Consider the following 27,036-nt stretch of genomic DNA (forward strand, 5'->3'; position numbering starts at 1 on the left):
AGTGTAAATAATGCCGTTCTTGAGTTTCAAAGCTGTCATTTTGCGAAACAAATGATGTTCCGCTGCCGACCACAAGATGTCGACAACATACAGTTTATAGATGCTCTGTTAAAAAGGACGCTTTTCAGAAAACCATCCACCATATTCAGCACAAAGGGGCGCGGTTTCACCAGAGTGATGCATTGTGGGAGAATGGGTTCTTTTCTGTATTCTCGGCTGTGTCAAAACATCTGACTTAATATTGAAAAGGACTACAAATCCCATGGTGAGTGTGAAGAGTCGGTTCGCCGCCTGACTTGCAACACAAGGCTAGAGGTGACCCCGCAGTCCAGTCCGACTCTGACAGGGGGAATCAGGCACCGCACAGCAAACCTATCTGCATTCGCTAGTTAAAATGGTAAGCTGGAATATTTTGACCTCGTTGGCTGATAGTAACTATGTAAACTAGACGTCGAATATCATAATACCGTTTCTCTTGGTTAAAAAAACGGTTTATTTAATGATGCACTAATCGTTAACATTGACAAGAAGGCGGCAGAGTAATTGTTTCATCTCACTTCATGCTGATGGTGTTACGAGTTTTTAATAAAGGTTATCTTTGTGTTGTACGAGACCCAAGGGCAAAGCAGACACGCGCAGGCTGTGGCGCAGGAAGGAGATGCGTTATCGAAAATACGGAAGATGTAATACAGCAACGGTCTGTTGCGGGTTAGTGCACCGCTGTACTGTTTAACAGTCGCAGGTTCACTGTACATCAAAACCTCCATTTTAATATGAAGGAGAGGCGGTGGCGTGGCATCGGCCTCAAATTACATCAGCGGCCTTTTCTTTCAATCTGTTAGGGTAACCAATCACAACAGGAGCTCCATCAGATTGAAATCTCTCTTACAAAGCGCCCAGTTAGAAATAATGCAAGGCGGGCTCTGAACATACTTGTGTGCAGTTTATTTTGTGTTTAAAATGCACGTTAACCCTGTATGCAATTCGCCCATTTCATTGATTATTTCTCATTAAAGTGAGTGCGAAGTCATACAAGCATGAAAGGAATTCCTTCCATGCTTGTATATACTTAAGTATGTCTGTCCACTGCTTGATGAATTTCATGCATGGACAATGAGACGGAGATACCAAGTGCTCACAGAAAATAAACAATAATTTTGCTACTCTTGCTATTATGCAAGAATATTAGATCATTCTGTTTGTCCTAATTTTCAAACGGGCTTTGTTGTGAAGTTTTGTCTATGAGGAAGACATCACTGTCCTCAATGTAAAGATTTCGTTTGTTATGCATATGTGCTTTTCAACTAGAAAGAAAAGTCACAGCCAGTGAGCCAACAATGATAGTTACTGCTCCTTCATTTCCTGCCTCAGTTGTTTAACTGGGTCAGTGACGCTAATGTTTTTGTCTACGCAGGCTGAACCAATCCGTGTTCTGGTGACCGGCGCTGCTGGCCAGATTGCCTACTCCCTGCTGTACAGCATCGCCAAGGGAGATGTGTTCGGGAAGGACCAGGTGAGATTCATTCTGAGCTTTGATTACATAATGTTCAGAAGCAGCAGAGTCCCCTTCTCTCAGATCCCGATCTCTGACTGGGACTGTTATATAATGGAATTAGCATGAGTAATGAACATGCCTTGTTAATGGAGTTCTGATCTGTGAGAGAGTGTAGGGAAAAAGGAGAAGTGAACAAAGTTTTCAAATAAAAGGCCTCTTTATGAACAAGTAGTCTCTGTGAGCCTAAAGCTCAGGCTGCTCTAAACGCTCTTTCGCTGACATGGACATCTCATGTACACAGTGCTGCCTGTAAGCACAAAAGCCCCTCCCACTTGCTGTTCACTCTTATGTTTGATGAGTGCAGCCGTTTGAAGAAAGTTGACTTAAAGGGAGTGTGGTCTCTAAGTGGGAGGGGCTAAAACAGCTTGTTTTAGAAGATGAAGCCAATGTAAGAGTATTAAACTCGTAATCATGCAAAGGTATGCTATTAGAATAAAATAACAGAGCTTTAATAACTCATATGGATTTAGGAAGGCATTGGAGAAAAGCATGGGAAAACTCCCACACTTGTGAAGGTTTGGAAGAACAAGTTTTAGGAACAACAGGTTCTACTTTAGTGATTGCATCTGAAACCTGATTCCATGCCAATATTGCAGTTTAAAACATGACCTTAATGAGTCACTCCATGTGGGAGGTGACACCGGGAAATGCATCGAAAGGTCTTTGTACGAGGTGTAGAAAGGAGCTAATCTGTCCCAAATCCTTTCACTTTCATGCTATATTCACGTTACAAAAAATAATAATCTTGCTTCTACTGAAACATGCTGCACTGAGTGTTTTGCACATTTTTCCCGACATTTATAAAATGAGCTCTGCATAACCTTATCAAAGCATTATTAAGTGACTTAAGTTTTCTTGCTTTTGTCTGCCAGGATACTGGACAGCACAGGAAGTTTGGATAACTGACTGATCCTGTCCGTTCAAGATAGCATTTTCACTAGAAAGAGCTTACACGTTAGAGGACATGCTAGAAATAGCCAGTGTTAGCCAGACGAAAGACAAAGTACGAAATAATTCTGTAGATGCCCGGCTGATGTTAACCATGCGATTTCCCCAAGTATCTATCTGTCCCTGGATTTAGCCACTAGCAAAATCTAATTTTAAGCCACATCAGTGTTTTTCGTGGATACACCCTGTTTTGCTTACAAATAAATCAGTCAAAAGTTTTTGGGTTTTTTGTTTGTTTTATATCACTTACAATAAAGTGTTTGGTTTGAACTTGTGTGATGCACATTGAACACCATAATTCAAGTTGTCTTCCTGTGATGTCACCATGTTGTGTTCTCAGCCAATCATCTTGATCCTCCTGGACATCCCCCCCATGCTGCCAGTGCTTGATGGAGTCGTCATGGAGCTGCAGGACTGCGCCCTCCCCATTCTGAAGGGTAAGCCCACACCGTGTGTCTGTGCATGGCAAGAATTCATGGTGAATCTTCTCAATCAGTTGGATCTAAACTAGCCTTTTAACTACAAAAATAACTGCTTGTTTATTTTCTGGAATCTTAAAAGGTGTTGCCTGCCTTTTGAAGATGTTGACAAATATTCTGCAGAGCTTTTGCTAATTATTTTGAATCAGAAACCACTCTATTATGTTAGCATGCAATACATTGTTCAAAAGCTGTTTATTGCTCATTTTAAGCTCAAGTGGATAGAAGGATGGAGATTTTAAGAAGTCAGCGGCCAGATGCAGCCACAGACGCTTGTTGTGCTCCATCTGGAATGCAGTACACAGTGTGTGTGTGTGTGTGTGTGTGTGTGTGTGTGTGTGTGTGTGTGTGTGTGTGTGTGCGCCCTTCATAAACTGTGGGCAGAAGCCTTCTCTGTCTACTGCTGCTGCTCTTTGGAGGAGTGTCTAAAGTACAGTTTCTGGTTGGCTGCTGGTTCAGGCACCACAGCAGCCAATCAGAGCAGTGGTGGGACAAATATGAATGGAGTAGAGATGAACCCCGACTGAAGTCCAGGCTGATACCAGCCAGCTTACGTCTAACATCAGACATCAAGCACATCTTATCAGCAAAGGCAGAATCAGCCAAGGCTGCAGATATTCATGTGGACTCAGTCGCTCAGTAACAATGAGCTTTTATTACAGTAAAAATTGTGAGAAGGTTAATGTGACCCTATCGAGGACTATCTTCACTTGGGAAATGATCATTTTTTATAAATTATCACACTGATTTTGCCATTAAAAAATAAATACTACTGACCAAAGTTTGTACACAACTAAGAACAAAAAAAATCGCATAGTAGGCATGCCAATCAGCTATACCCTACGTATCTTTGAGATGCCAAGCTTCTGTAACTTTCATTAAAGTAGTCGCTATTTTTAGTCAGAACTTACAAAGTTATGCGCAAAGTTACGCTTGCAGGGAGTAACTGGGTACACTGGGTACTGATGCTGGTTTTAAAAATCAGTGTGTGTCTTATCAGTCCATGCATTTACTTTTTCTTATCATTACGTTCCTGCAGGGGCCCCTTTGTTCAGATAGCTCATGGTGCAGTGTAGTGATAAACACAGAAAGAAAATCTCCTGACAGGATTGTGCTTGGGGTTTGCAGACTAAAACAACTGTGTGCAACTGACAAATAAAGGCTCTCTCTCATCTCGCTCATCAAAATGTTGTCAAAATATTGGAATATTTAAGTCCCAATTGCGACAGCTAACGTGCTTCGTCTCCAACAGAGGTCATCCCCACTGACAAGGTAGAAGTGGCTTTCAAGGACATTGATGCCGCCATTTTGGTGGGTTCAATGCCCAGGAAGGAGGGCATGGAGAGGAAGGACCTGCTCAAGGCCAACGTGGCCATCTTCAAGACGCAAGGAGCTGCTCTGGACAAGTATGCGAAGAAGACTGTCAAGGTGACCCCTCGACTTTCACTATACCCATATTTACGTTCATTCCATTCGCTTTTTTTGGGGGGGGGGGGGGGGGAATATTATTATATTAGTATAATATTATTTTCAGATATTTTGTTGAAAATCTGTGACTTAATAAGCCAGTTGCAGCTGATGAACACAGGAAGTGAAAGTGCTTATCCAGAAAACGTCTTTTGCATGTCAAAACCATCTGTTTGTCTGCTGGACGTCACACAGCAGCGTCATGCTGCTGCATAAAAGAACTGCAGGTCTCCAAAGGTTCCAAGTGTGTTTTGTTGAACTTGCATTTTGTACTGTGCCTAATCTTAAAATCTCTAATTCAGTGAGGATTAGTCCCGAGTACTTTATCTTCAAAAATCTTTCTTTTTCATGCCAGAGTTCTGTTTACAAAGGGGAGAAGAATATTTGTGTTTTAAGTCCTTTTTGTCAAGAGAGCTAAATTTATTTGTGTGATTCATTTCTGAGTTTGTTTATGCAACAGAGCGCCGTGGGCCATAACAACCTGCCCTGCTGACTTTTAACAGGGCAGCTACAAACTCGGGTCACTACCAGCGTAGAGCTAAATCGCTAGTGCCGTTCTTTACTGTAAACGTTTACGTTTTTGATTACTCCATTAGTTTAAAAGTTTAAATTATTTTTTTTTTAATAAATGTGTATTTTCAGGATAACAGAAGATTTGAGCATCTTCTAAATTCTGCTCACCCTGTGACTCTGTTTTGCCAGTTGTTCATTTGCTTTCTGCAGGCAAAGCAAATTCAGGAAATTGTCTCAGACTCTGTGTCTGACAGATATGTTTGGATCTCACCCTGACAGGTTGTGGTGGTTGGAAACCCCGCAAACACCAACTGTCTGATCGCCTCCAAGTCTGCTCCATCCATCCCTAAAGAGAACTTCTCCTGCCTGACCCGACTGGACCACAACAGAGCCTGCTCCCAGGTACATGTGTTTACAATTTACTATTGTTTTGTTTACAATATACATTTGTATAATACAGGACAACCTGCTCACATCTCCAACCAGCTGTTGACCACACATCACTGAGGCAATTAAACACTCATCCTGCTGGGACAGTTTCTGTGAGAAACTCTTAAATCAAGCTGACGAGAGTTGTCATCATGAAATTATTTTGAATTGTGAACTATAGTAATGCATAAAATCCTATCTGACGTGACTGTAGTTCGTCTCTGCCCTAAATATGTCCGGACATGCTTTAAACTTGTTTTGTTTTTTGGAGTAAACCGTATTATAATATTGTGATGTACATTAAGATCTGAAACTGACATTTGTCTTTGCAAAGACAGCTGAACAATATCACGCACAAACAAGGGCCCAGAACGTTTAGTTGCACAAAGTGTTTTTTCAGGTGCTCAAACTTTCCTTTGGTTCGATTCTGTCAGATGGAAAAATACACTTAAGTTCCCCAGTAACAGTTTGTTTTGGGTTTTTTTGCTTATATTGATAAAAGATTTTATATCGAATAACCACTAACTGGAAAACGCACCATTAATTATAGTGTTGACATATCATGGTTACTATTTTAAAATACTACTTCTGTTTTTGTTGTTGTATTCTCTCCTGAAGGTGGCGATGCGCTGTGGCGTGTCCTCTGACCAAGTGAAGAACGTCATCATCTGGGGCAACCACTCCTCCACCCAGTACCCCGATGTCCACCACGCTAAGGTCAACCTCCAGGGAGCCGAGACGGAAGCCTACCAAGCCATCAAGGACGATGCCTGGCTCAGAGGAGACTTCATCTCTGTGAGTTATTGACTCCATGCCAAACATAACAAACAGACAGAAACTTTGTTCTAATGTGAAACCTTCTCCTCTTCATCCTGCAGACAGTGCAGCAGCGTGGTGCTGCTGTCATCAAGGCCAGGAAGCTGTCCAGTGCCATGTCTGCCGCCAAGGCCATCTGTGACCACATGAGGGACATCTGGTTTGGCACCAAGGAGGTCAGTGTGGATACAGAGATTAATCCCAGCTCAATTTTATTTTATTTTTTTAGTGTTTGACAATAATAAGAATCCCGATGGTCAGAAAGGTAAGTCCTCATCTTTAGACCTGTAAGATCACATCAAAAAAGCTTTTTCTTTTCTTTTTTTCCAGACAAGTTGCTGAGTTTGTAGTCTTTCTTTATACATTTCTGCTTACATGTTATTGATGCAAACTGATTGAAACTGTTACCTGTCTTCAAGGGTGAATTTGTCTCCATGGGTGTCTATGCTTCTGGAAACTCCTACAACATCCCAGAGGACCTGATCTATTCTTTCCCAGTCCAAATCAAGGTGAATACATGCTGGACCGTAAAATAGGTCCAGATTAGGAAGTAAATGGTAAATGGCCTGTATTTATATAGCGCTTTACTAGTCCTTACGGACCCCAAAGCGCTTTACATATCCAGTCATCCACCCACACATTCACACACTGGTGATGGCAGCTACATCGTAGCCACAGCCACCCTGGGGCGCACTGACAGAGGCGAGGCTGCCGGACACTGGCGCCACCGGGCCCTCTGACCACCACCAGTAGGCAACGGCTGAAGTGTCTCGCTCAAGGACACAACGACCGTCTCGGTCGTTGTGTCCTTGGGCGAGACACTTCAAGCCGGGGCTCGAACCGTCAACCTTCCGATTACAAGGCGAACTCCCAACTCTTGAGCCACGATCGCCCCAAGTGACTGTTCAAAATCTGTCCAGGTTCTTGTGGTGGGCTGGTTTATATACAGGCTACATACATCTGTCTATATAAACAGCTGCTGCAGATCATTCCCACACTCCTGCTGCTTTATGGTCCTTAGATAACATTGTTTATTTAGCTTAAATAAACAATGTTAGTGCTTGTAAATCTGTAGCAAACCGATTTGTCTTTTCAACAGCATGTCCACCTGCACTCTTCTGCCTCCATCGGTTCAGAAAATGAACATGGCCCAAACTCTTTAAGGTTGTTGAGGGTGTATTTCTTTTTGCCTGGGCATCAAGCAGTTTGTCAGCGTTAGCAAGTAAGCTGATGTTAGCTGATATCAGCTAAAAAGAAGAAAAAAAACATGCTGTAAATATTAAAGCCTGTCAAACAGCAGAATACTGCAGTGGACATCGACGGAACATTTGTCTCACTGAACGGATCTTTTGGTTTTCGTGATCAAACGTGATTCTGGCTCATGTTACCCAATGCTTAACCAAAATCAGATTAAAGTGGTTGGCTAGCTTGCCTAATTACTTAACAGCTGCAAAATGAACGTGTGCCCCTTATCACATTCATGTAAATTTAGTCGGCATTATAACTGGTACTTGTATATAAAGTGTATATACTCGTCTCCCAGATGATGTATAAGATACATTAGTGTCCAAAACTGTAGGTTAGTCACATGTAAGTCACTTCATGCTTTTAGTCGATGTTTGTCGCACAGTAACAATAACAGTGTAACAACAATGCTCTTTTGCTGACAGCCTTAGTTGAAGATGAGTTTGGACAAAATGCAATAAATCTCATAGCTCGACCATTGACTCTTCTCTCTCTATCCACAGAACAAGACCTGGAAAGTGGTCGATGGCCTTCCCATCAATGACTTCTCCCGAGCCAAGATGGACGCCACAGCGGCAGAGCTGGTGGAGGAGCGAGACACTGCCCTGGATTTCCTCTCCCAGTGACTGTCACGCGCCGGTGTCCAGAATTTAGTTCCCCCAAAGGCGCGCTGCTCTCGGCTCTGAGATTCCACCATAATAAACCGTCCAAGCTGGCGCCCGCGTGTCACCTCTGTGTGTATGTGTTTATGCGTGTGTGTGAGTGAGTGTGTGTCACTTGGCCACTTCAGGTTTTCAGAAAACCTGTTTAATGAACATAGCCTGGCCTCCTACATCTGCAAGACACTGAAAAATGTCTGTGGTGGTAGATAACACGCAGTAGCTGTCCAGAAACTGTAACGGAACATGTCACCAATAAAGCAAGAAACCGACCAAATCAGGCCTCAGTTGTGCTTCTTTCATGTTTAGGAGTCTCAGCAGTGGATACAATACAGGTTTTAAACTTTTCTTTAAAGACTGGGGTTAAACTATCATACCCACCTGGATCTGTTATAATAGATGGTCCACTGTCAGAATACAGTCTGAAAGACACATGAATGCAGTATAGGGGACATTATGTGCCGCACAACCTTTTAAAATATTATTGATATCTTTTCTATATCTCAATCTTGTAAATCAACTTGCAGTGATGTGTGGGAAATGAGCACCAATATTGGAAAGTTTTAGCCAGTGTCTACCTTATATGACACTATGTCATTATAAGGTAGACACTGCATAGTGTGGTGTTTTACCACTCTGAAAACCTCAGAAGGCAGAACAAAGCTCAACCCAGGTGGTGATGATACCTTTACTTTGTGATTTCTATTAAATCCTCCAGACAGTTGCAGTAAAAGCCTATTAGCCACAAGAGGGCAGTATCAATCTGCACATAGACAGCTGAGGATTTTTTTGTGTTGCGTTCAGTTAATAATTTATAATCAGACTCTTCCTGTTTGCAACTAAATTAATAGGTAACTATAGGGTTTCAATTGTATTACCAGTGTTTATATAAATGAAACCTTTTTTTTTATCAACAATAGAAGATTTCTTTTTCTTTTTTTAATAGAAATGAATACAATACAAATAAAACCAGAGTAAGATATGTGGAAACAGGAGATCAGTAATGAAGGCTTGTTAACTTCAAAAGAATAAATGGCAGTTATACTAAAGCTGTTTTTGTTTTGTTTTTGTAAAATTAAGCACTGGCCTACAAAAGACAGAGAGACAGATAAATGGATCAATTTAAATATCCACCAGCTCCTTTTAAAAGCATGCATTCCTCCCGTTATAACCATAAATAAATAATATAAAGAAATGGGGCTAAAACCTGCAGCAAACAGCATAAAAGTTTTAGATGTGACAATTTTGGGGGCTTGGGGACGTAAACAGGGTTTTCTTGGTTTTCTTTGTAGAGTTTTGCAGTTTGGTGGATCTATCTGTAGAAAAAGGAAGAAGGGTTAATGGCCAGCAGCTTCGATTGACAGGCGTTTTTAGCCAATCACCACTTGGCACTAAAGGGCGCACCGTTACGTCACTTACCATCCCGGCTCGCGCTGCGCGGAGCTGGTTGTGGCTGCTGTCAGCTACAAGCTAAAGGCAGGATGACGACACCTTTTAATGTTATTTGTTTTTAAATTAAAATGATCGAGCCCTACTCGATCCCCGTCTGAAGTTGTCCGTGTTGTTCTCGGGTGTGTTTTGAGGCCCTTCCGTTACTTTGACAGTGTTCAGGTGAGTAAGAGCTGTGGCTGCTTTGCACGTTGGTCAAAACGAGTGTTTGGAGAAGCGTAAATGAACATTGAAAAGCGCTCAAACACGAAACTGCTTCTGCCCTGTGTGTGCGCGCTGAACAGAAACGTTTCACCACGGTCTTCACACACCCTACAGCCAAATGGACACACAACAATCTGCAGCTGATAGCTTTAGTGAATTTTAAGCAAACGTTGCAGTTTTTTCTTTGTGGTGCAATGATACGTGCCTTTACGTTGTGCCAGCTGGAGTGGAATCTCAACCTTTGACCTTTAAACAGCAGCGTAAAGGTCAGGGTAAAGGTCACCATTAAAGCTTGCAGGTGATTTCAGCAACAAACCACTGATAACTTGGGAAACCAACTAAATGGATTATCTGAATGGAAGAAATATAGCAAAACCTCACATTTAAAAAGGTGAATTGATTTTTTTATTAATATTTTATTTTCAGCATAGCGTTTCTACACGTACCAGTTTTCTTTAGAAGCATAAATTATTTCTGTTTGCACACAATAAAATAGAATAACGACAAAAAAGAATTGTCAACAATATTAGCCCCCTGAAAAACTGGACTAGCATGAAGTACAGCTGTGCAATGAAAATGCTTCATCTCTGTAATGCTCAAAGCAAAATTGAGTTTAATGTGAAGGATAACTTCCAACTTACACACAGTATAAAAACTTAAGCAAGGGTTTGTCACTTGAAAAAACATGCTAAAAAAACATTTTAGACTTTTTCTGTACACCGTATAGAAAAAGCCTGACAGAGATGAAAAGTGGATGATTTCAAACATGCTGAAAAGAAAACTAGTGAGAGAAGTGGCTTAAGACTCCAGAACCACTACGAAGACAGCAATGACTGACTTCCCTGTCAGAAATTGTAGTCTTAAAGAAGGTCAATACCAGAACCTTTTACACACCAAGAAAAACTCCACTTCTGCACAAGCGATATGTTCAAGCTCAGGACAACCTGGAGAAAGATTATGCATACTGGAAGGCCATCCTTTGGTCAGATGACATTAAACTGAAGCTCTTCTTATGTTTAGAAAAAGAAACCCAAAGAACACCATCCTCTCAGTGAAACACTGTGTTGGGAGTATTGTGAAAGGAATCATAAAGAAAGGACGTGAAGAAATTTGAAAGAAACCTCAAGCAGCAGAATTAGATCTAGGTTATCGCTGTGTCTTTCAAAACAACAACCCATAACATACATCATCTCTGGTGAAGAACTACATGGCAAAGTCCAAAGTGAATATTATTGACCGACCTGCACATCCCACTGAAAGGCTGTGGCCATCAAATCTACAGAAGCTTGAGAGACTCGTCAAAGTAGAATGATGGGGTGGGAATCCTCAGGAGGTAGATGTGAAGACATGAGTGGGCAACCCCCAACTGTGGGCAACTGCAGAAGGTAAAATAGACGAACAAACAGTTTTAGGGTGGACCTACTCTGTGACTGAGGAAGTTGTTATAGTATGAGCAATCCTGACCTTGGCTTGTCAGCCAGGTCTACCTCAAGCTTTAAGGCCTTTGGATAGTTTTTATTTTTTAATATAAAGTTGACACTAAAAAAAAAATCTGAAATCTAGAAATCAGATTTTTACTGTAACGCAGGACATAAAAAGCCAATCTGTATTCTGTTTCTTAAAGAACTGATTAACTGAATGTTTCAACGGTACACAGCGCCTTGTGACAAACCCCCTGGCAGCTTGTGATTGGTGTGTGGGGTTGGGGGCAGGCCTTGAATTAAGCTTGGGGTCAGAGCAGCGGCTCTGTGAGCTTCCTCTGAGCTGAGGATGAGGAGTATGTGTGTTGTTCTCTGACAGCTGCTCACTCTGCTTTTCTTTGGGACCATTGTTCACTGTGAGCTGACATACCTGCCACCAAAAGCTGCCAGCTGCTTCGTTTCTGCTGAGCTCGCCCCCACTGTTAAAATGACTCTGACTGTAGCTGGTAAGTTTGCATCTTGGTTGACAGGATGGACTTTCTGAGTGCAAGTCTGTTCCCTCAGACATTCGTGTTGTTAGTGTCAATAGATTTTCTGGTTTTTCCTTAAACTCTCAGTCACCAAGATTACCCGAGGGGTAAAAAAGCGACTTGAAGACTCCAGCACGTCCTCAGACATCCTGAAAGTCAGACTTTAGTATTGACACAAACACTGACATAAAAGCACCTCGTACTGTTTTAAAAGTGAGCTTCTGCTGACTGGTTTGTGTTGCACTAACTTTTTTTTCTTATGTAATTCCGTATGTAATTATTTGTTCCCAAGCTTAATGTGTGACCTAATATTTGATGTATTAAGGATAAAGTACAAGCGTTTAATTCCAGAATTACAATTCCTGTCAAACCTGAGCTTTAAAGGTTTTTTTTTTAAAGCACTTATAATTTATGTAGCTGACAGAGAAATAAAAGGACAGAGAAATTAGCTAAATGAATATTAAAATATATTCAAAGTTGCAGCTGGCACCTAAGAATGCAGTAAAGAATAAATTCCAATTCACAGATTATAATTGTTCCTTTAACTGTGGCTCTTTTTCTAAAATATATTTGGAAACCAGTAACAGCCTGTGTATTTAATCTTTGAGCAACACATGTACAGTTAAATTAAATGAAGACGACCCATGCGTATGCTTACAGATCTGACTCGGAGAGCAATGACAGAGTTTGAGGAGAAGCTCCGTCAGCAACATGAGGATTCGATGCACCGCGAGCTGGAGGCTCTGCTCACCACAACCAACAAAGCTGAAGCAGAGGTGGGAACGCCTTTGGCTCTGCTGCTCCCTCCAAACATCCCCACAAATGCTCTGAAACTCTGAAAAATCCTCTCAAACATCACAGGACAGGAGTAAACGTGGGATTTTTCTGCATAGGATTATCTCGTGCAGCCCCAGAAAAGCTTTTTTGTAATTTAATACTATTTTTCCCTCTACAGTTTTGTTAATTGAGGTTTCATTTACCTAATTGTAGTTAATATGTGAGAGAAAACATGCATATGTCAAATAAGGTAACACATACCCATTACTTTTACTGCACGCAGACTGGCGACTGGCCATGTGTACGTTTTTTTTGTGTTTGTTCTTCTCATCCTTCGAGCTTTTGTCATCTTCTTTCTTATGGTTTTGTTAAATTAAAACAAAGTTTCTATCACAGGGTCGTCACAGAGTTGGTGCGTAGGTTGTAATGACACAAAGCGCCATCAGCTTTTTTGCCATTAACTGTTTGGTTTTTACTAGTAATTTTCATTTTGTCAGATTTAGCTCTGAAGCGATGTGGTTCTTGAAGGATGCGGTGTTTGCACTGTAGCATAAGACAGCATCTGATTCGCTACTTTTGTTAAATTTGTAATTTTCTGTTACATTCTTGTAGTTTTTGGGAGACACACGAGGTGACAGATGCCATGGACTCATTGATCTGTTATATATGTAGAACAAATGTTTGTACATTATTGCGTACAGAGAGTCCATTACATTCATCTGAGCACGTAGATTTTATTGGCAGAAATTTGGCCTGACGAGGGAACCTGAGGTGAACAACCCAGAGGTCCTGTAAATGATTCATACCTGCTTCAGTAATCGGCCTCAGACATTATGAAGATATTAATGTGGTGTAGCTGTCACTCTGAAGGATGAACGAAGACAATGCTGCTCCTTTTCTTTTAACATGCTACAACATTAATTGATAGCTTATAAACCTGTTATGGTGCTAATTTATGAAGCAAGCATATATGAGTAAGTGAAAAAGCAACTTTAGACACGTCTAACCTGTTTTCACAGATGAACTTTGTGTTTGTGTGTGAGGTCTCAAAGTTCAGGGACACTGCGCTTGTGTGAAATGTTTTCAGTTTGTCTTTTAATGAGGTGGTTGTTCGTGGTCGATTATGTTTTTGTGCTGGTTTAAAGCCATTTCACCTCTTGAAACCAGCTGTCTTCATCCAAGTTATGAAGGTTTCATCTGCTATGATCACATAAGAAGTTGAAATTCTAAAGACATCCCTTTGGTCTTGTTCTGCACTAATATACCACAGTATGCACTGTGAATGAAGTCCACTTTGTCCTTGTTATGCTTGTGGGCTACATAAAATATTATTAGGGGTGCACTTTAAGAAACCAGGGTAGACATGTAAACCAACCTGCAGATTAGAGCTTTAATATGATTAGCTGACAAAAACAAAATGTTTGTAAATAAAATCACCTTTGTGTTTTTAGTTTGAAGCTTTTATTGATGTATAGCCAACCTTTCTGGCGTCCGACTGACTGACTGTTTCTAATAAAGCTTATTTTGTATTGATTTATTTAATGTAGGAAGGGTAGTTTGAAAGCCAGTGAAAAATCACTCTAGATAAATGCAACATATAGACGTTAAACATAGATTCCTAATCAGTGAGTTTTGATATTTGACTTCTTTTGTTTCAGATCTCCAGAAAAGATTTTGATGGTTTCAAGAAGCTCTTCCACAGATTCCTGCAAGTCAAAGGGCCTTCAGTGGACTGGGCCAAGATCAGCCGGCCACCGGAGGAGTTGGTGAGCACAAGATAATGTTTCTGGTTAACACGGCTTGAGTTTTGACATTGCAGTGCTCTGTGCTGGTGCTCATATGTGCTTTAAATGTTCCATCTAAAGCGCAAGTACGCAGTGTGATAGTTGCACACCCTCACTCTCTGCGCATCATCTGCACTTGTAGTTTAGTTGGTTACAGTTCTTACTGTCTTGGAATAACTGCGACCACATAATTTCCTCAGGGATTAATAAATTATTCTAGAAGTAAGCTAAATAAAAGTAAGCTAGAATATAACCCATCTGAGGGCAACAGAAATATGTAAGAAAAACCTCACAGTTGGGACCTGCTAACAATCCACAGCTGCTTAAATTGTAAGGGAATAATTACATAATCTACAGATGAGCAAATGTATTTTTCCAAATATTTTCTAACTGCTTCAGTTTATATCTTAAAGCTGTATACATGTTATACAGTATGTGCAGGAGCAGCATCCACTCTTAGATCAACTCCAACCCTGAACAGTCTTTGAAAAGACCTTCTGAAGCTTTTAAATTAAGAATTAAACATTTTTTAAGACTTTTATATGCCCCTAAAAAGCAAACTCACTTACTGCATAGTTCAGCTTAATCATTAATTCAATTCAATTCATGTAGAGATGTCCTGTCCCAAGAGTTTGCAGCCAGTGTGGTGATGGGCTTCATGGCTGCAAACACCATCTACACTGTGCTTTATTCCAAACACCAATTTCTTTCACGTGTTTATTTATCCTTCAGATGAATTATATTAAAAGTTCAAAGAAATCAACAGGCAACGTTTTAGAAAGGTGAATTCAAAAATGAACATTTTAAAGATGAGTAATCGTATTATTAGAGTACAATGTTTACTTATTAACTTGTAACAGTGAGGCTAGCGCGCACTTACCTAACTCCAGTCTTTATGCTAAGGTTAACATGCACTCTCCTGACTCTCCTACACCACTGTGGCGACGGGTGTCATACTTCAAAAACAAGCTACTGCAACCAGATCTGAGGATAGTGAACGCTCAGGCCAAAGCCAACTGTTTGTCAGCATGGTGACATTTCACACACATGTTCAGTTCCTGCCTACGGTGTTCCCAAAAATATCAGCCAAGTGAAGGTTAGGACTAAGATTAGCCTGACTGCTGGAGCATTTCAGAGTGTCGTGCGGAGCACCCACACATCTTCCACTCGCACTCCCCTTCTGACCTTAATCACCCTGTGCCTCAAACCACCGCTGTCGTCATGAGCGTGGTTCAGAGAAAATGAGACACTGCGTTCTAAGTTTACTGGTGCAAGACATGCGTAACACTCGCCTTTATATGTACAGCATCGACTTTGTGGGATTTCCATACCTTGGTGATTGAGCATGCATCAAGACAATGTGATGGAGGTTTTAAATCCTTTATTTACACAGTTTTTGACATTGTCCATGAAACCACCCTCACAGTGTCAGTTTATTTCATAAAGAGAGTCTCTGAATGTCTTCGACTGAATATTTTCCAGAGTTGAAACAAACACTAATATATTTACAGTCATGATGAGCTGTGGATATCTCAAAGGAATATTACAGGAATAATGGATATAATTCATTTTTGCTGTTAAAAACCAAAATCACTGGTGGCCGTGGAGCTGTCCACTTGTTTTCTCAAGCTTTGGCCTCCTGTAGCTCAACAGGCAGAGCAGGTTCTCTATTAATCACAAGGTTTGTTGGTCAGTTCCCGGCTGCTGCAGTCTGCATGCCAAATATCCTTGAGCAAGACACTAAACCCAATTTGCTCTCCAATACATCCACAAACATGTGAGGCAAGACTTTACTGAGGTCATAGAGCAAAGGTCATAGATTCCTCTATAGCTGATCACCTGCAGCTGACCGTCTTTGGTCGGCCTCCAAGCTCACACCATTCCAGTAGATCTTTAAAAACCTCAGAACGTCACAAAGCATGAAGAAAAAAGCAATACAAGATGTCCCAGTGTTTGTTACAGTGTGACTTGCTATATATTTAACAGTTGCTCTGTTGTTGGATAGCTGTTTATAGAAGCACGGGCAGAAATCCAGCTTTGATATGGTGTGTAGTGTGACCATAAATACATGTGTCCTTTCTGTGTGTCACACTGTGTCATGAGGTTTGAAAAGTCAGAAGACTGCACTTCCAAAAGTAACTCTGTTCATTCCAGTTACGGGAGGTTATCTGTTTTGGAAAAAGTTACTGTTTAATAATGGAGCCACAAATATCCAAGTAAAACCTTAAAATAGAAAACTCCTCCTGCCCATAACTGTAGACTACAGCTTCACCCAGTATAGACCCAGCAGGCTTTATTCGGCATGCACCATTTGGAAGCTAAAAAACACCACAGAGATTCAAATTGGTTTCCCTACACATTTTTTTATTTAATTCTTACTAGAAATGATATGAATATACATATATACACATTTAGTTTACTTGTCCATGTTCTAATACCCAGCTACACATATATTTGTATCTGGGTATGCATGTTTGTCTGAATATAAAAAGGGTTCAAGTAAATGGTCTTACTGTAGACATTTGTACCACAGAAACATCTCTCTATAAAAATATACATTAACATTATATCACGAATGTGGAAGTGTTATGTTTTTCCTTATTATCTGTAATGGATATATATGCTGTTACAAACATGGTCAATGTTTCAAATAATGAGGTAATACCTGTGAGCGCCAGACTGCTGCTATCACAGTTTCAGACAGTCTTTTATTACTCTTGGTTCTGTGTAATATCTGCAAGCAGATATTCCTAACATGGATTTGATATATTGGGGAACAAGTGAAAATTGTGTCCCCAAAGTTGATCTGGTCGAAGCAGGAAAAATGGGCAAGCGTGAGGATTTGAGAAAGTTTAAAGAGGGGCAAATTGTGACAGCTGGACAACTAGCTCCCAGTCTGCAGTGGTCAGCAGTGTTGGTCAAGTTACTTTAAAATAGTAATTAGTTACTGATTACTTCTCCAAGAAAGGAATCCTGTTACTTTACTGATTACTTATTTTCAAAAGTAATTCGTTACTTTATTGCTTAGTTACTTTTTAAAAACATGATGCACAACCTGAATACGTAATAAAGCAACAGACCTTTCAGGCCAATTCTATTTTTTCTGCATAATCCATCATATAAAATTGAATCAAATGAAAAAGTTTTTTTTAAAACATTTTTTAGGTTTAATCTTTCAACTTTATGCACATTGCATCAAGCAAAAATTAAATTATATGCAACAGTGTTTGACTTGAAGAAATTTGTTTAACAGTTAAACCTATTTTCTTCATATTCCAGCATATAAAATAAAATAAAATATTTTTTGTGTTCACACTCTTTCAAATACATGCAAGTAAAACACAGCAAAAAATAAATAAAATCAAAAACTCATCGGCACCGAGTCCTGTCGCTCTTAAATCTATTGTCACCTGTTTAGCAGGAGTGGGGCGGGTGGAGGTTTGCCCGGTGCTGCAGTGGCCATGTCAGCGGGGGGATCCGGGGGTTTCTCTGTGGATTTCACACTCCTGTGGCAGCGTGCTGGGTGCTCGCTCAATTTGAACTTTACTTTTTGTAGAAAGAAGTTTTCTTCCCTCACAGAGTGAACAGCGGACGCTAATGTTTCTGTTACTTTTTACAGAATCAAACTCAAAGTAATGTCAGTACTTCCGAGCTTTAAGCGCTGCACGATCATACTCTCTCATATTATAATATGTTACTCATACTTGTTGATCTGCACACGTCTGTTGCCACGGACGTCGCACGCTCGTACGTCATTGTCATGAGACACTCTCACAAACAAAATCACGGTGCAGTAACGCAGCGTGCATACGGGAAAGTACAGTAATCGAATTACTTTTTGCAATAGTAATCCCTTACTTTAATCGTTACTTGAGAAAAGTAATCAGATTACAGTAATGCACTACTTTTCATGCGTTACTCCTCATTTCTGGTGGTGACATAGCAGCTTTGTAGTGAACAAACAAATCTAGCACTGATGGGTTTCACTGTGTAACTTGCAGAGCTGTTTGCTGAACCTTATCCGTACCTTATTATATATATCTGTACTATGTAAATAATGTATATTTTTATAGTTTTTTCATTTAAATTATTACAGTACAATATCCTGCACGTCATGGATATATACTTATAAGCACAAACATATGGACTTTTACATTGTTTTTTATATTATTTTTTACTTTTTAACTTTTGTTTCTTCCCCCCCCCCCCCCCCCCCCCCCCCCCCCTTTTTTTTTAGTTTATGTAAAATCCTTTTTAGCATGTCTGCACAGTCGGGGGGAGTACTTTTTTAGCCAGGAAAAACATTTCACTGTATGTTGTACCAGCTATAACTACATGTGACAAATAAATAAAGAATTGAGAATTGCTGTCTGTGCTTATCAGACTAAAGCCTGGTTGTATTGTTGCATAACATCCTGATAACTTACATGTAAAACAAACTGAACTGTTTGTTCAATCTCACCTTGACCTTAACTTGAGCCTCTTCACTGTTTTGTTTTACAGTATTAAAAAAAAAGCTCTACTCTTCGTAGACTTTTAACTCCCATCTTACTCATTTGTGGGATTTTGCTCAGATCCAGCCCTATGACAGGATCAAGGCGAGGGGACTACCCGACAACATCGCTGTCAGTCTCAACAAACTTGCTGTGGTCAAACTGAATGGCGGTCTAGGAACCAGCATGGGCTGCAAGGGCCCAAAGAGTCTGATCAGTGTCCGCAATGAGAACACCTTCTTGGACTTGACAGTGAAACAAATTGAGGTAAGAATGCAGAAAAACACTGCACATCTTAACCTCTGATGATCAGGATGAGTCCAGGGTCATGTTTTTGCCTCTGGTGAACGACCTTGAGGCAATTGTTGTTCTAACATGGTGCTAAATGATTGTGTGTTTTCAGCATCTAAACAAAACCTTTAATGCTGACGTGCCGCTTGTACTCATGAACTCCTTCAACACCGACGAGGATACAAAGAAGATCCTGCAGAAATACAAACACCACCAAGTCAAAATCCACACTTTCAATCAGAGCAGGTGCAGTGCGCACACACACACACATACGGAGAGTCTGTGAACAAAATCTGTTAAGTATGAAATAAGTGTAAAAAGCCAGAGGTGATTAAAGAAATGGTTCATTATTTTTTGGGTGGATGGAAACAGAGACAGATGGAAGTTACAGTGGGGCAAAAAAGTATTTAGTCAGCCACCGATTGTGCAAGTTCCCCCACTTAAAATGATGACAGAGGTCAGTAATTTGCACCAGAGGTACACTTCAACTGTGAGAGACAGAATGTGAAAAAAAAATCCATGAATCCACATGGTAGGATTTGTAAAGAATTTATTCGTAAATTAGGGTGGAAAATAAGTATTTGGTCACCTCAAACAAGGAAAATCTCTGGCTCTCACAGACCTGTAACGTCTTCTGTAAGAAGCTTTTCTGTCCCCCACTCGTTACCTGTATGAATGGCACCTGTTTGAACTCATCATCTGTATAAAAGACAGCTGTCCACAGCCTCAAACAGTCAGACTCCAAACTCCGCCATGGCCAAGACCAAAGAGCTTTCGAAGGACACCAGGAAAAGTATTGTAGACCTGCACCAGACTGGGAAGAGTGAATCTACAATAGGCAAGCAGCTTGGTGTGAAAAAATCAACTGTGGGAGCAATCATCAGAAAATGGAAGACATACAAGACCACTGATAATCTCCCTCGATCTGGGGCTCCACGCAAGATCTCATCCCGTGGGGTCAAAATGATCATGAGAACGGTGAGCAAAGATCCCAGAACCACACGGGGGGACCTGGTGAATGACCTGCAGAGAGCTGGGACCAAAGTAACAAAGGTCACCATCAGTAACACACTACAACGGCAGGGAATCAAATCCCGCAGTGCCAGACGTGTTCCGCTGCTGAAGCCAGTGCATGTCCAGGCCCGTCTGAAGTTTGCCAGAGAGCACATGGATGATACAGCAGAGGATTGGGAGAATGTCATGTGGTCAGATGAAACCAAAGTAGAACTTTTTGGTATAAACTCAACTCGTCGTGTTTGGAGGAAGAAGAATACTGAGTTGCATCCCAAGAACACCATACCTACTGTGAAGCATGGGGGTGGAAACATCATGCTATGGGGCTGTTTTTCTGCCAAGGGGACAGGACGACTGATCCGTGTTAAGGACAGAATGAATGGGGCCATGTATCGTGAGATTTTGAGCCAAAACCTCCTTCCATCAGTGAGAACTTTGAAGATGAAACGAGGCTGGGTCTTCCAACATGACAATGATCCAAAACACACCGCCCGGGCAACAAAGGAGTGGCTCCGTAAGAAGCATTTGAAAGTCCTGGAGTGGCCTAGCCAGTCTCCAGACCTCAACCCCATAGAAAATCTGTGGCGGGAGTTGAAAGTCCGTGTTGCTCGGCGACAGCCCCAAAACATCACTGCTCTCGAGAAGATCTGCATGGAGGAATGGGCCAAAATACCAGCTACTGTGTGTGCAAACCTGGTAAAGACCTATAGTAAACGTTTGACCTCTGTTATTGCCAACAAAGGTTATGTTACAAAGTATTGAGTTGTATTTTTGTTATTGACCAAATACTTATTTTCCACCCTGATTTACGAATAAATTCTTTACAAATCCTACCATGTGGATTCATGGATTTTTTTTTTCACATTCTGTCTCTCACAGTTGAAGTGTACCTCTGGTGCAAATTACTGACCTCTGTCATCATTTTAGGTGGGGGAACTTGCACAATCGGTGGCTGACTAAATACTTTTTTGCCCCACTGTACATATGTCATTGTTAAAGTGGTAAGCAGTAAAACTACAACAAGTCCATTAAAAGGAAAGCTGGAGCGTTAGCAGTGGACAAATAATCTTTGGTGTGTTCTTAAAAAAACAAAACCTGGAAGGAAGACAATGCTGGATCCATTCAGAACATCCAGACAAGTAAAGACCAGATCACTGTCCATCAGACCTGATGTTAATATTCAGGTCTGCACTGAAAAGAAAACTTCATGAGAGCAAACACAGAGGACTCATCAAAAAGTACAATCCAGTGATTTGACTCCAGAGCGAAACAGTCGGATTAGGCTTTAGGACGACTATAAGGAAAAATAAGAAAAGCAAGTTTTTAGAAGACTTGAAATGTCTTTTGATTTGAAGTACACTACATGAACTATAAAGAAGAACAGGCATGTATGCATCAGCATTCACTACTAATTTTTATGATGATGTTAAAAAAACATTTCCAGATTCAAGATTCTGAAGACATATCGAGCTATGCTGTCTTCTCTGATTTGGTAGTAAACAGACAAGTACAAAAGTGCACAAAATATAGAAAAATATAATTTATAAGTCAGTGATTTGAGCATTAAACATTTGTGCGCACAGATTTGTGTGTAGAAACTGTTGGTAAATAAGGGCCATCGTTTACATCTGCTGTCCAAAAATAAAAGTGTCAAAGTTGCTTTGAGGGTAAATTTGTTTTGTCCACCATCTGATTTTCCTTCACTTCTCTTGGAATAGAGAGCTCTTCAGTTCTTTATAGTCTAAATGACGGACTCTTTATTTTCTTAATAGGTATCCGAGGATCAACAAGGAGTCCCTCCTGCCAATTGCTAAGAGCATGGGCACCAGTGGCGAAAATGCTGAGGCCTGGTACCCACCAGGGCACGGAGACATCTATGCCAGCTTCCAAAACTCCGGGCTCCTGGACAAACTCATTGCTGAAGGGAAAGAGTACATCTTTGTTTCCAACATCGACAACCTGGGAGCCACAGTTGACCTGTTCATCCTCAACCATCTGATGAGCCAGCCGGCCGACAAACGCTGCGAGTTCATCATGGAGGTCACAGACAAGACCAGAGCCGACGTCAAGGTATGTTTAGTATCTCCCTCATGGCGATCTGGCCCCGGCTGAACAAAGTGTGGCTCGGCCTGTGCAGCCTGTTTCCCTTCTGTCCAGGGTGGTACTCTGATCCAGTATGAGGATCGTCTGAGGCTGCTGGAGATCGCACAGGTCCCCAAGGCCCATGTTGACGAATTTAAGTCTGTTACCAAGTTCAAGATCTTCAACACCAACAATTTGTGGATCTCTCTGCCTGCCATCAAGAGGTTGCAAGAGAAGAACTCCATGGACCTGGAGATCATCGTCAATCCAAAGGTAATCCTGCGGAAATCTTTTTGTTTAACATTATGCTGTTAGACTTGTTTGTAGGAGCTACCACTGCAAAAACATTACCACTAACCTCAGCCAAAGGAATCCAGTGTGCCTGACATGAGTGACACTGTGATTCCCTTTTCATGGATAACTTAAAAAAACACCTGCTCATGACTAAGCAACAATTCTCAGATCCTTCTTAAATACAAACATCCAACAAAGAGGTGCCGCTTGGTGTTGGGAGGAAAAAGAGTCGGATGTCAAACTCAAAACTGCATGTAGAACATATACGTTGCTCCTAGAGGCTGCAAAGTTTGTAACTTGTAATGTCAGAAAACTGATATTTAAGAATCAAAGTACCACAAAATACTCAAGGACCTTTAAAAACCTCATAATCACAGTCCTGAGCTTTTGTGTTCTCTGGTGTTGTGATATGAAGCGATATTTTAAAGGTACTTCAAGTAATGAGGCTGTGAAAAGTTTTGGGGGCAGTATTAAAATGTTTTGGGTGTGTGCTGCTTGTCTTTTACTTTTTCTTTTTAACCCTGCTTCCATTTTCTCAAGAGGCTTTATCAGACGAATACTGTTAATATGTCGTCTTAGGATACAAATTGGTGTTATCATACATCCCCGGCCTTATCTTACACAATAGATATTTTTGACATTAGCTCAGAGCAGTTTTTTCTGCACATTTTGTCAATAGATTTGGTTTATTTTGAAAGCTATTTTTGAACTCAGGACTTGTGTAAAGTCCTGAGTTCAAAAAATTTGTTCATTCCACTCCTTATCGTCCACTCATCTTAGTGGGGTACTAAGTGTATTAGTACCACACTAAGATGAGTGGACGATAAGGAGTGGAATGAACAAATTTGATTATGAGCCTGTTGGAACTGTTTTTCCTCCTATTGACTGAAGCGCTCCATCTCTCTGTAGACCCTGGATGGTGGGCTGAATGTCATCCAGCTAGAGACAGCTGTGGGTGCTGCCATCAAAAGCTTTAACAATGCCATGGGTGTGAACGTACCCCGTAGCCGCTTCCTGCCCGTGAAGACATCATCTGACCTGCTGCTGGTGATGTCCAATCTGTACACCCTGGACGCCGGCTCTCTCACCATGAGCAAGAAGAGAGAGTTCCCAACCACGCCTCATGTCAAACTGGGCAGCTCCTTCACAAAGGTCAGCTGCCACCCAGAAAGCATCATCTCCACTCTCGATCCAAGCCTCTCTCAGCTTCTGTACTTTATCATTGGGTGCAATAAGGAATTGACAGGTTTAATCACGTTATATTTCTAATTAAATCTAACTACAAGTTAACTAAAGGAAAAAAAAAATCAGTTCTCAGGAAATGGAAAGATAATGTTTTCAGCTACAACATCATGACCTGCTTGCTGCTCAGCGTAGTGAGAAAGTAGGAGCATGTTTCAGTTTAAATGAAGTTTTATTTAAATAAGTCTGAACAGTCATCTGAAGGTGTTTTATGTTATAATGTTAGAGAGCCTAAATAATAAAATCAGGGTTTGGTTGCTTTTTGCTTTGTTGCTCCACAGGTTCAGGAGTTTCTGGCAAGGTTTGAAAACATCCCTGACATGTTGGAGCTTGATCACCTCACTGTGTCTGGAGATGTCACCTTCGGGAAGAACGTCTCTCTCAAAGTAAGCAACCGCTCCAATAACTGAGGCACAGTTGAACAGCGCCACCTACAGGCTTAAATCAAATACTTCTACAGAGCATTATTTCAGCTCTCTGAATTGAATTAACGTCGAGCCTTATTCGGGCCTACAGTACTGTTCCAGAAATTAGAAAGGAATTCCACCTTAACTGAACTTTGTGAGATATTTACAAATATACTTGCCAACAGAAATGTCCTTGGATAGAATTTACAGTATAAAATGTAAATCTTTCCTTGATACCTCTGTTTATTTCAGCCACTCTCAAGAGAAATTCCATTGCAACTATTTTCTGATTTGAATGAGATCATTTCAAGATGTATTTTGCAGGGAAAGAAACTCAGAGTTAAATCTTAAAACACTGCGACTCTCCAAGGAAATGGGGGGAAACGGCCCCACCCGATTTTGAGGATTATTGCTATGCAGACCAGATTAAACATTTCATTTATGTCCCATGTTAGACAGAATAACGAGCAGCTCCTTCACTTTCTAACTTGACTAACCATTGTGAACAAATTGATTGAAATTTAGAGCAAATAGGTAGTGCATACACAGAATGTTTAGTTCACCTTTTAACATGTTTGCTCAAAGAAAGACCAGCTTAAAGATTTTTAGCCAGACTCAACAGTTTTCATGGAGCTTATCCCAGCTGCCACAGGGCGGGAGGTGGGATACACCCTGGACAGGTCACCAGCCTGTCAGGGCTACTCAACTATATTTTTTAACAATAACCTTTGATTTCGAACAAAGGTTGCAAGAATACGTGACATTTCTGTCAGTTTTTCACTCGTTAATCGTTTTATTCATCAGGGTACTGTCATCATCATAGCCAATCATGGTGACCGGATAGATATTCCTGCTGGAGCCATGCTGGAGAACAAGATTGTTTCAGGAAATCTGCGGATCCTTGACCACTGAGGCCTTCTGGGAAAAATGCTCAAAGCCATTTGGATCTTAAAGATGACTTTTAAGAGATTCTGTTCTTCTGATGAACAGCAGGGTTGTTACAGCTTTTGTTTTAAACAGTTGTGTCAGTGTAAAGTCAGCCTGAAAAGGTCAGAGGTCAAATTCATCGTGCTTCCAAATTTCTCCAGCACTGTGTAGAAGAAATTTGCTGTTACTGCAAGACAATCACTGTAAAGTCTGGCTCACTGTGGTCATCTTTTTTCTTGTGTCAATAAAAAAGTGCAGTACGGGTCAGCAGAGCTTCCTGTGTTTTGTGGAAACGTCGGACTCATTCTTTATTTGTTTTATGTTTTTTTGTGTACAAGGTGAGATCAGAAAGTTCTGTGAACAGGCCCAGAAAAATGAAAATGATGGCTGATCTCACAGCGCCTCTGTGCTATTCTCAGAGTTGCTGCTACTTCTAATCACTGCTGCATCCCTTTACTCCTGCATCAATGTGTTGGGTTTGCTCAAAAACATACAAAGTCATTTGGATCTTATAGGTAGACAGGAGCATTAAGAGCTGTGACCCCATTAGCATATAAAGTGATTAAACCTGTCAATTCCTTATTGCAGCCAACGATAAAAGATCAGTGAATAATTATGCTCCTGGTCTTGCTCGTCACCTGACACTCGGCCTTAACTTAAGATCAAACAGACTTAAAACCCGTTTGATCTTAGTTGCAGACTCAGATTGGATCACTACTGATGATCCTCCTCACAAAACTCACAAATGATCATTTCATCACAGAGCACACAGTGTTAAATGGTCAGAAGAGAGATTCGTATATACTAGAATTCATGTTTTTGTACCCAAATCAAAAAGTAACTAGAATAAATAATAAAGTGCTTTTTTTGGTTTACATTTTGTCATTCAGAGCTTGCACATAACTACTGATTTTGGTCATTATTTATACTGTTAATTTGGGGCAGCTGTGTTCTGTTCGCCTTGTAATTGGAAGGTTGCCGGTTCAAGCCCCGGCTTGGACAGCCTCGGTCGTTGTGTCCTTGGGCAAGACACTTCACCCGTTGCCTACTGGTGGTGGTCAGAGGGCCCGGTGGCGCCAGTGTCCGGCAGCCTCGCCTCTGTCAGTGCGCCCCAGGGTGGCTGTGGCTACAATGTAGCTGCCATCACCAGTGTGTGAATGTGTGGGTGACTGGACGTGTAAAGCACTATACAAATACAGCCCATTTTACCATTTGTTCTAATAAATAAATATACACCAGTCCCCCTTGCTGGAATCTGATTGAGCTGCTCCTCCAGTTTCCTACCCACTGGGATCACTTCATCTGCTCCAGCTGCCTCTTCAGCTCCTGGCACTCATCTTTTTTCCATTTTCTTTCTTCCTGATGTTACCGTCTGCATTTGTGATACATGTGGCAATCTCAGCAATCTTCTCCTCCCTGTCAGCCACCACCATCTCTAGTTGGCTGGCGAAAAGCTGCTTGGAACTCAAATTGTCACAGGACCATAACCCTGCTGTTCTCAAGCACCTTTGGTGTCGTCTCCCATCAGGGCTTGGGACTTCCAGTCCATAGATGCTCCTGTACATCATCTTAGTCACTTGATTGTGCCTTTCAGTGTACGAGTCACAGTTGGAGAGTCTCAGTCTTGTTGCCTCTGGTCTTTGTGCTGCCAGGACTAGAGTTTTGTACTGTTGTTTAGGCTGGCCTGTTCTAGCTCATTGGTAGGAGTTCTTGATGCTGGTTTTTTTTTTTAGTTATCAAGTAATAGTAATATTTCAAGTAAACCTTGTAAAGTTTTTGGCTGTTCCATCAACCATAGATATGACAAACCTTTCATATTTTTAGCCATCGTCATTCTCACTGTCTAGAGTAACTTAAAGCTTACTTCAGTGAAAGCAAGCGATACATGATCCAAAAAGCCGATGTGAGAAAGATCTAGTACATCCAGCAATGTCAAACGATCTCTTTTAAGTGTTCTCTATCCTTACTTCAGTAACTCCGCTTGAATCAAATACTTCATGTAAAATCTTT

The 27,036-nt window shown here is 41.0% G+C and overlaps 2 protein-coding genes across 3 annotated transcripts; both read left to right on the forward strand.

Annotated features, from left to right (window-relative positions):
• Positions 1-309: 309 nt before the first annotated feature.
• Positions 310-8,387, forward strand: LOC146629967 (malate dehydrogenase, cytoplasmic-like). The gene is made up of 9 exons (XM_085356723.1): positions 310-397; positions 1,415-1,513; positions 2,844-2,940; positions 4,235-4,410; positions 5,242-5,364; positions 6,010-6,186; positions 6,270-6,383; positions 6,627-6,716; positions 7,956-8,387. Exons 1-9 carry the CDS (start codon positions 395-397, stop codon positions 8,076-8,078), a joined length of 1,002 nt encoding a protein of 333 aa, XP_085212849.1. The 5' UTR covers positions 310-394; the 3' UTR covers positions 8,079-8,387.
• A 1,169-nt stretch (positions 8,388-9,556) lies between these two features.
• On the forward strand, positions 9,557-25,313 carry LOC146629968 (UTP--glucose-1-phosphate uridylyltransferase-like). Of its 2 annotated transcripts, none has more exons than XM_085356722.1 (10): positions 9,557-9,722; positions 12,376-12,491; positions 14,151-14,258; positions 18,851-19,036; positions 19,173-19,306; positions 21,847-22,144; positions 22,232-22,429; positions 23,360-23,602; positions 23,974-24,078; positions 24,904-25,313. In XM_085356722.1, exons 2-10 carry the CDS (start codon positions 12,393-12,395, stop codon positions 25,009-25,011), a joined length of 1,479 nt encoding a protein of 492 aa, XP_085212848.1. In that variant the 5' UTR covers positions 9,557-9,722; positions 12,376-12,392; the 3' UTR covers positions 25,012-25,313. The 2 variants fall into 2 exon arrangements, with proteins under 2 accessions (XP_085212848.1, XP_085212847.1); XM_085356721.1 differs by lacking the exon at positions 9,557-9,722 and adding an exon at positions 11,503-11,691.
• Positions 25,314-27,036: the final 1,723 nt, after the last annotated feature.

The sequence above is a fragment of the Diplotaxodon limnothrissa genome, linkage group LG6 (genome assembly GCF_057381915.1).
Source record: "Diplotaxodon limnothrissa isolate DT_005_m linkage group LG6, D_limnothrissa_male_GT1.1, whole genome shotgun sequence".
In the NCBI taxonomy this organism is placed as follows: domain Eukaryota; kingdom Metazoa; phylum Chordata; class Actinopteri; order Cichliformes; family Cichlidae; genus Diplotaxodon; species Diplotaxodon limnothrissa.

Excerpts from the sequence above, each read along its gene's own strand:
- LOC146629968 (XM_085356721.1), top strand. Across the intron at positions 14,259-18,850 it reads GCCGGCCACCGGAGGAGTTG|ATCCAGCCCTATGACAGGAT; the intron begins GTGAGCACAAGA and ends GATTTTGCTCAG. Across the intron at positions 24,079-24,903 it reads GGAAGAACGTCTCTCTCAAA|GGTACTGTCATCATCATAGC; the intron begins GTAAGCAACCGC and ends TTTATTCATCAG.
- LOC146629967 (XM_085356723.1), top strand. Across the intron at positions 4,411-5,241 it reads ATGCGAAGAAGACTGTCAAG|GTTGTGGTGGTTGGAAACCC; the intron begins GTGACCCCTCGA and ends TCACCCTGACAG. Across the intron at positions 6,187-6,269 it reads TCAGAGGAGACTTCATCTCT|ACAGTGCAGCAGCGTGGTGC; the intron begins GTGAGTTATTGA and ends TTCATCCTGCAG.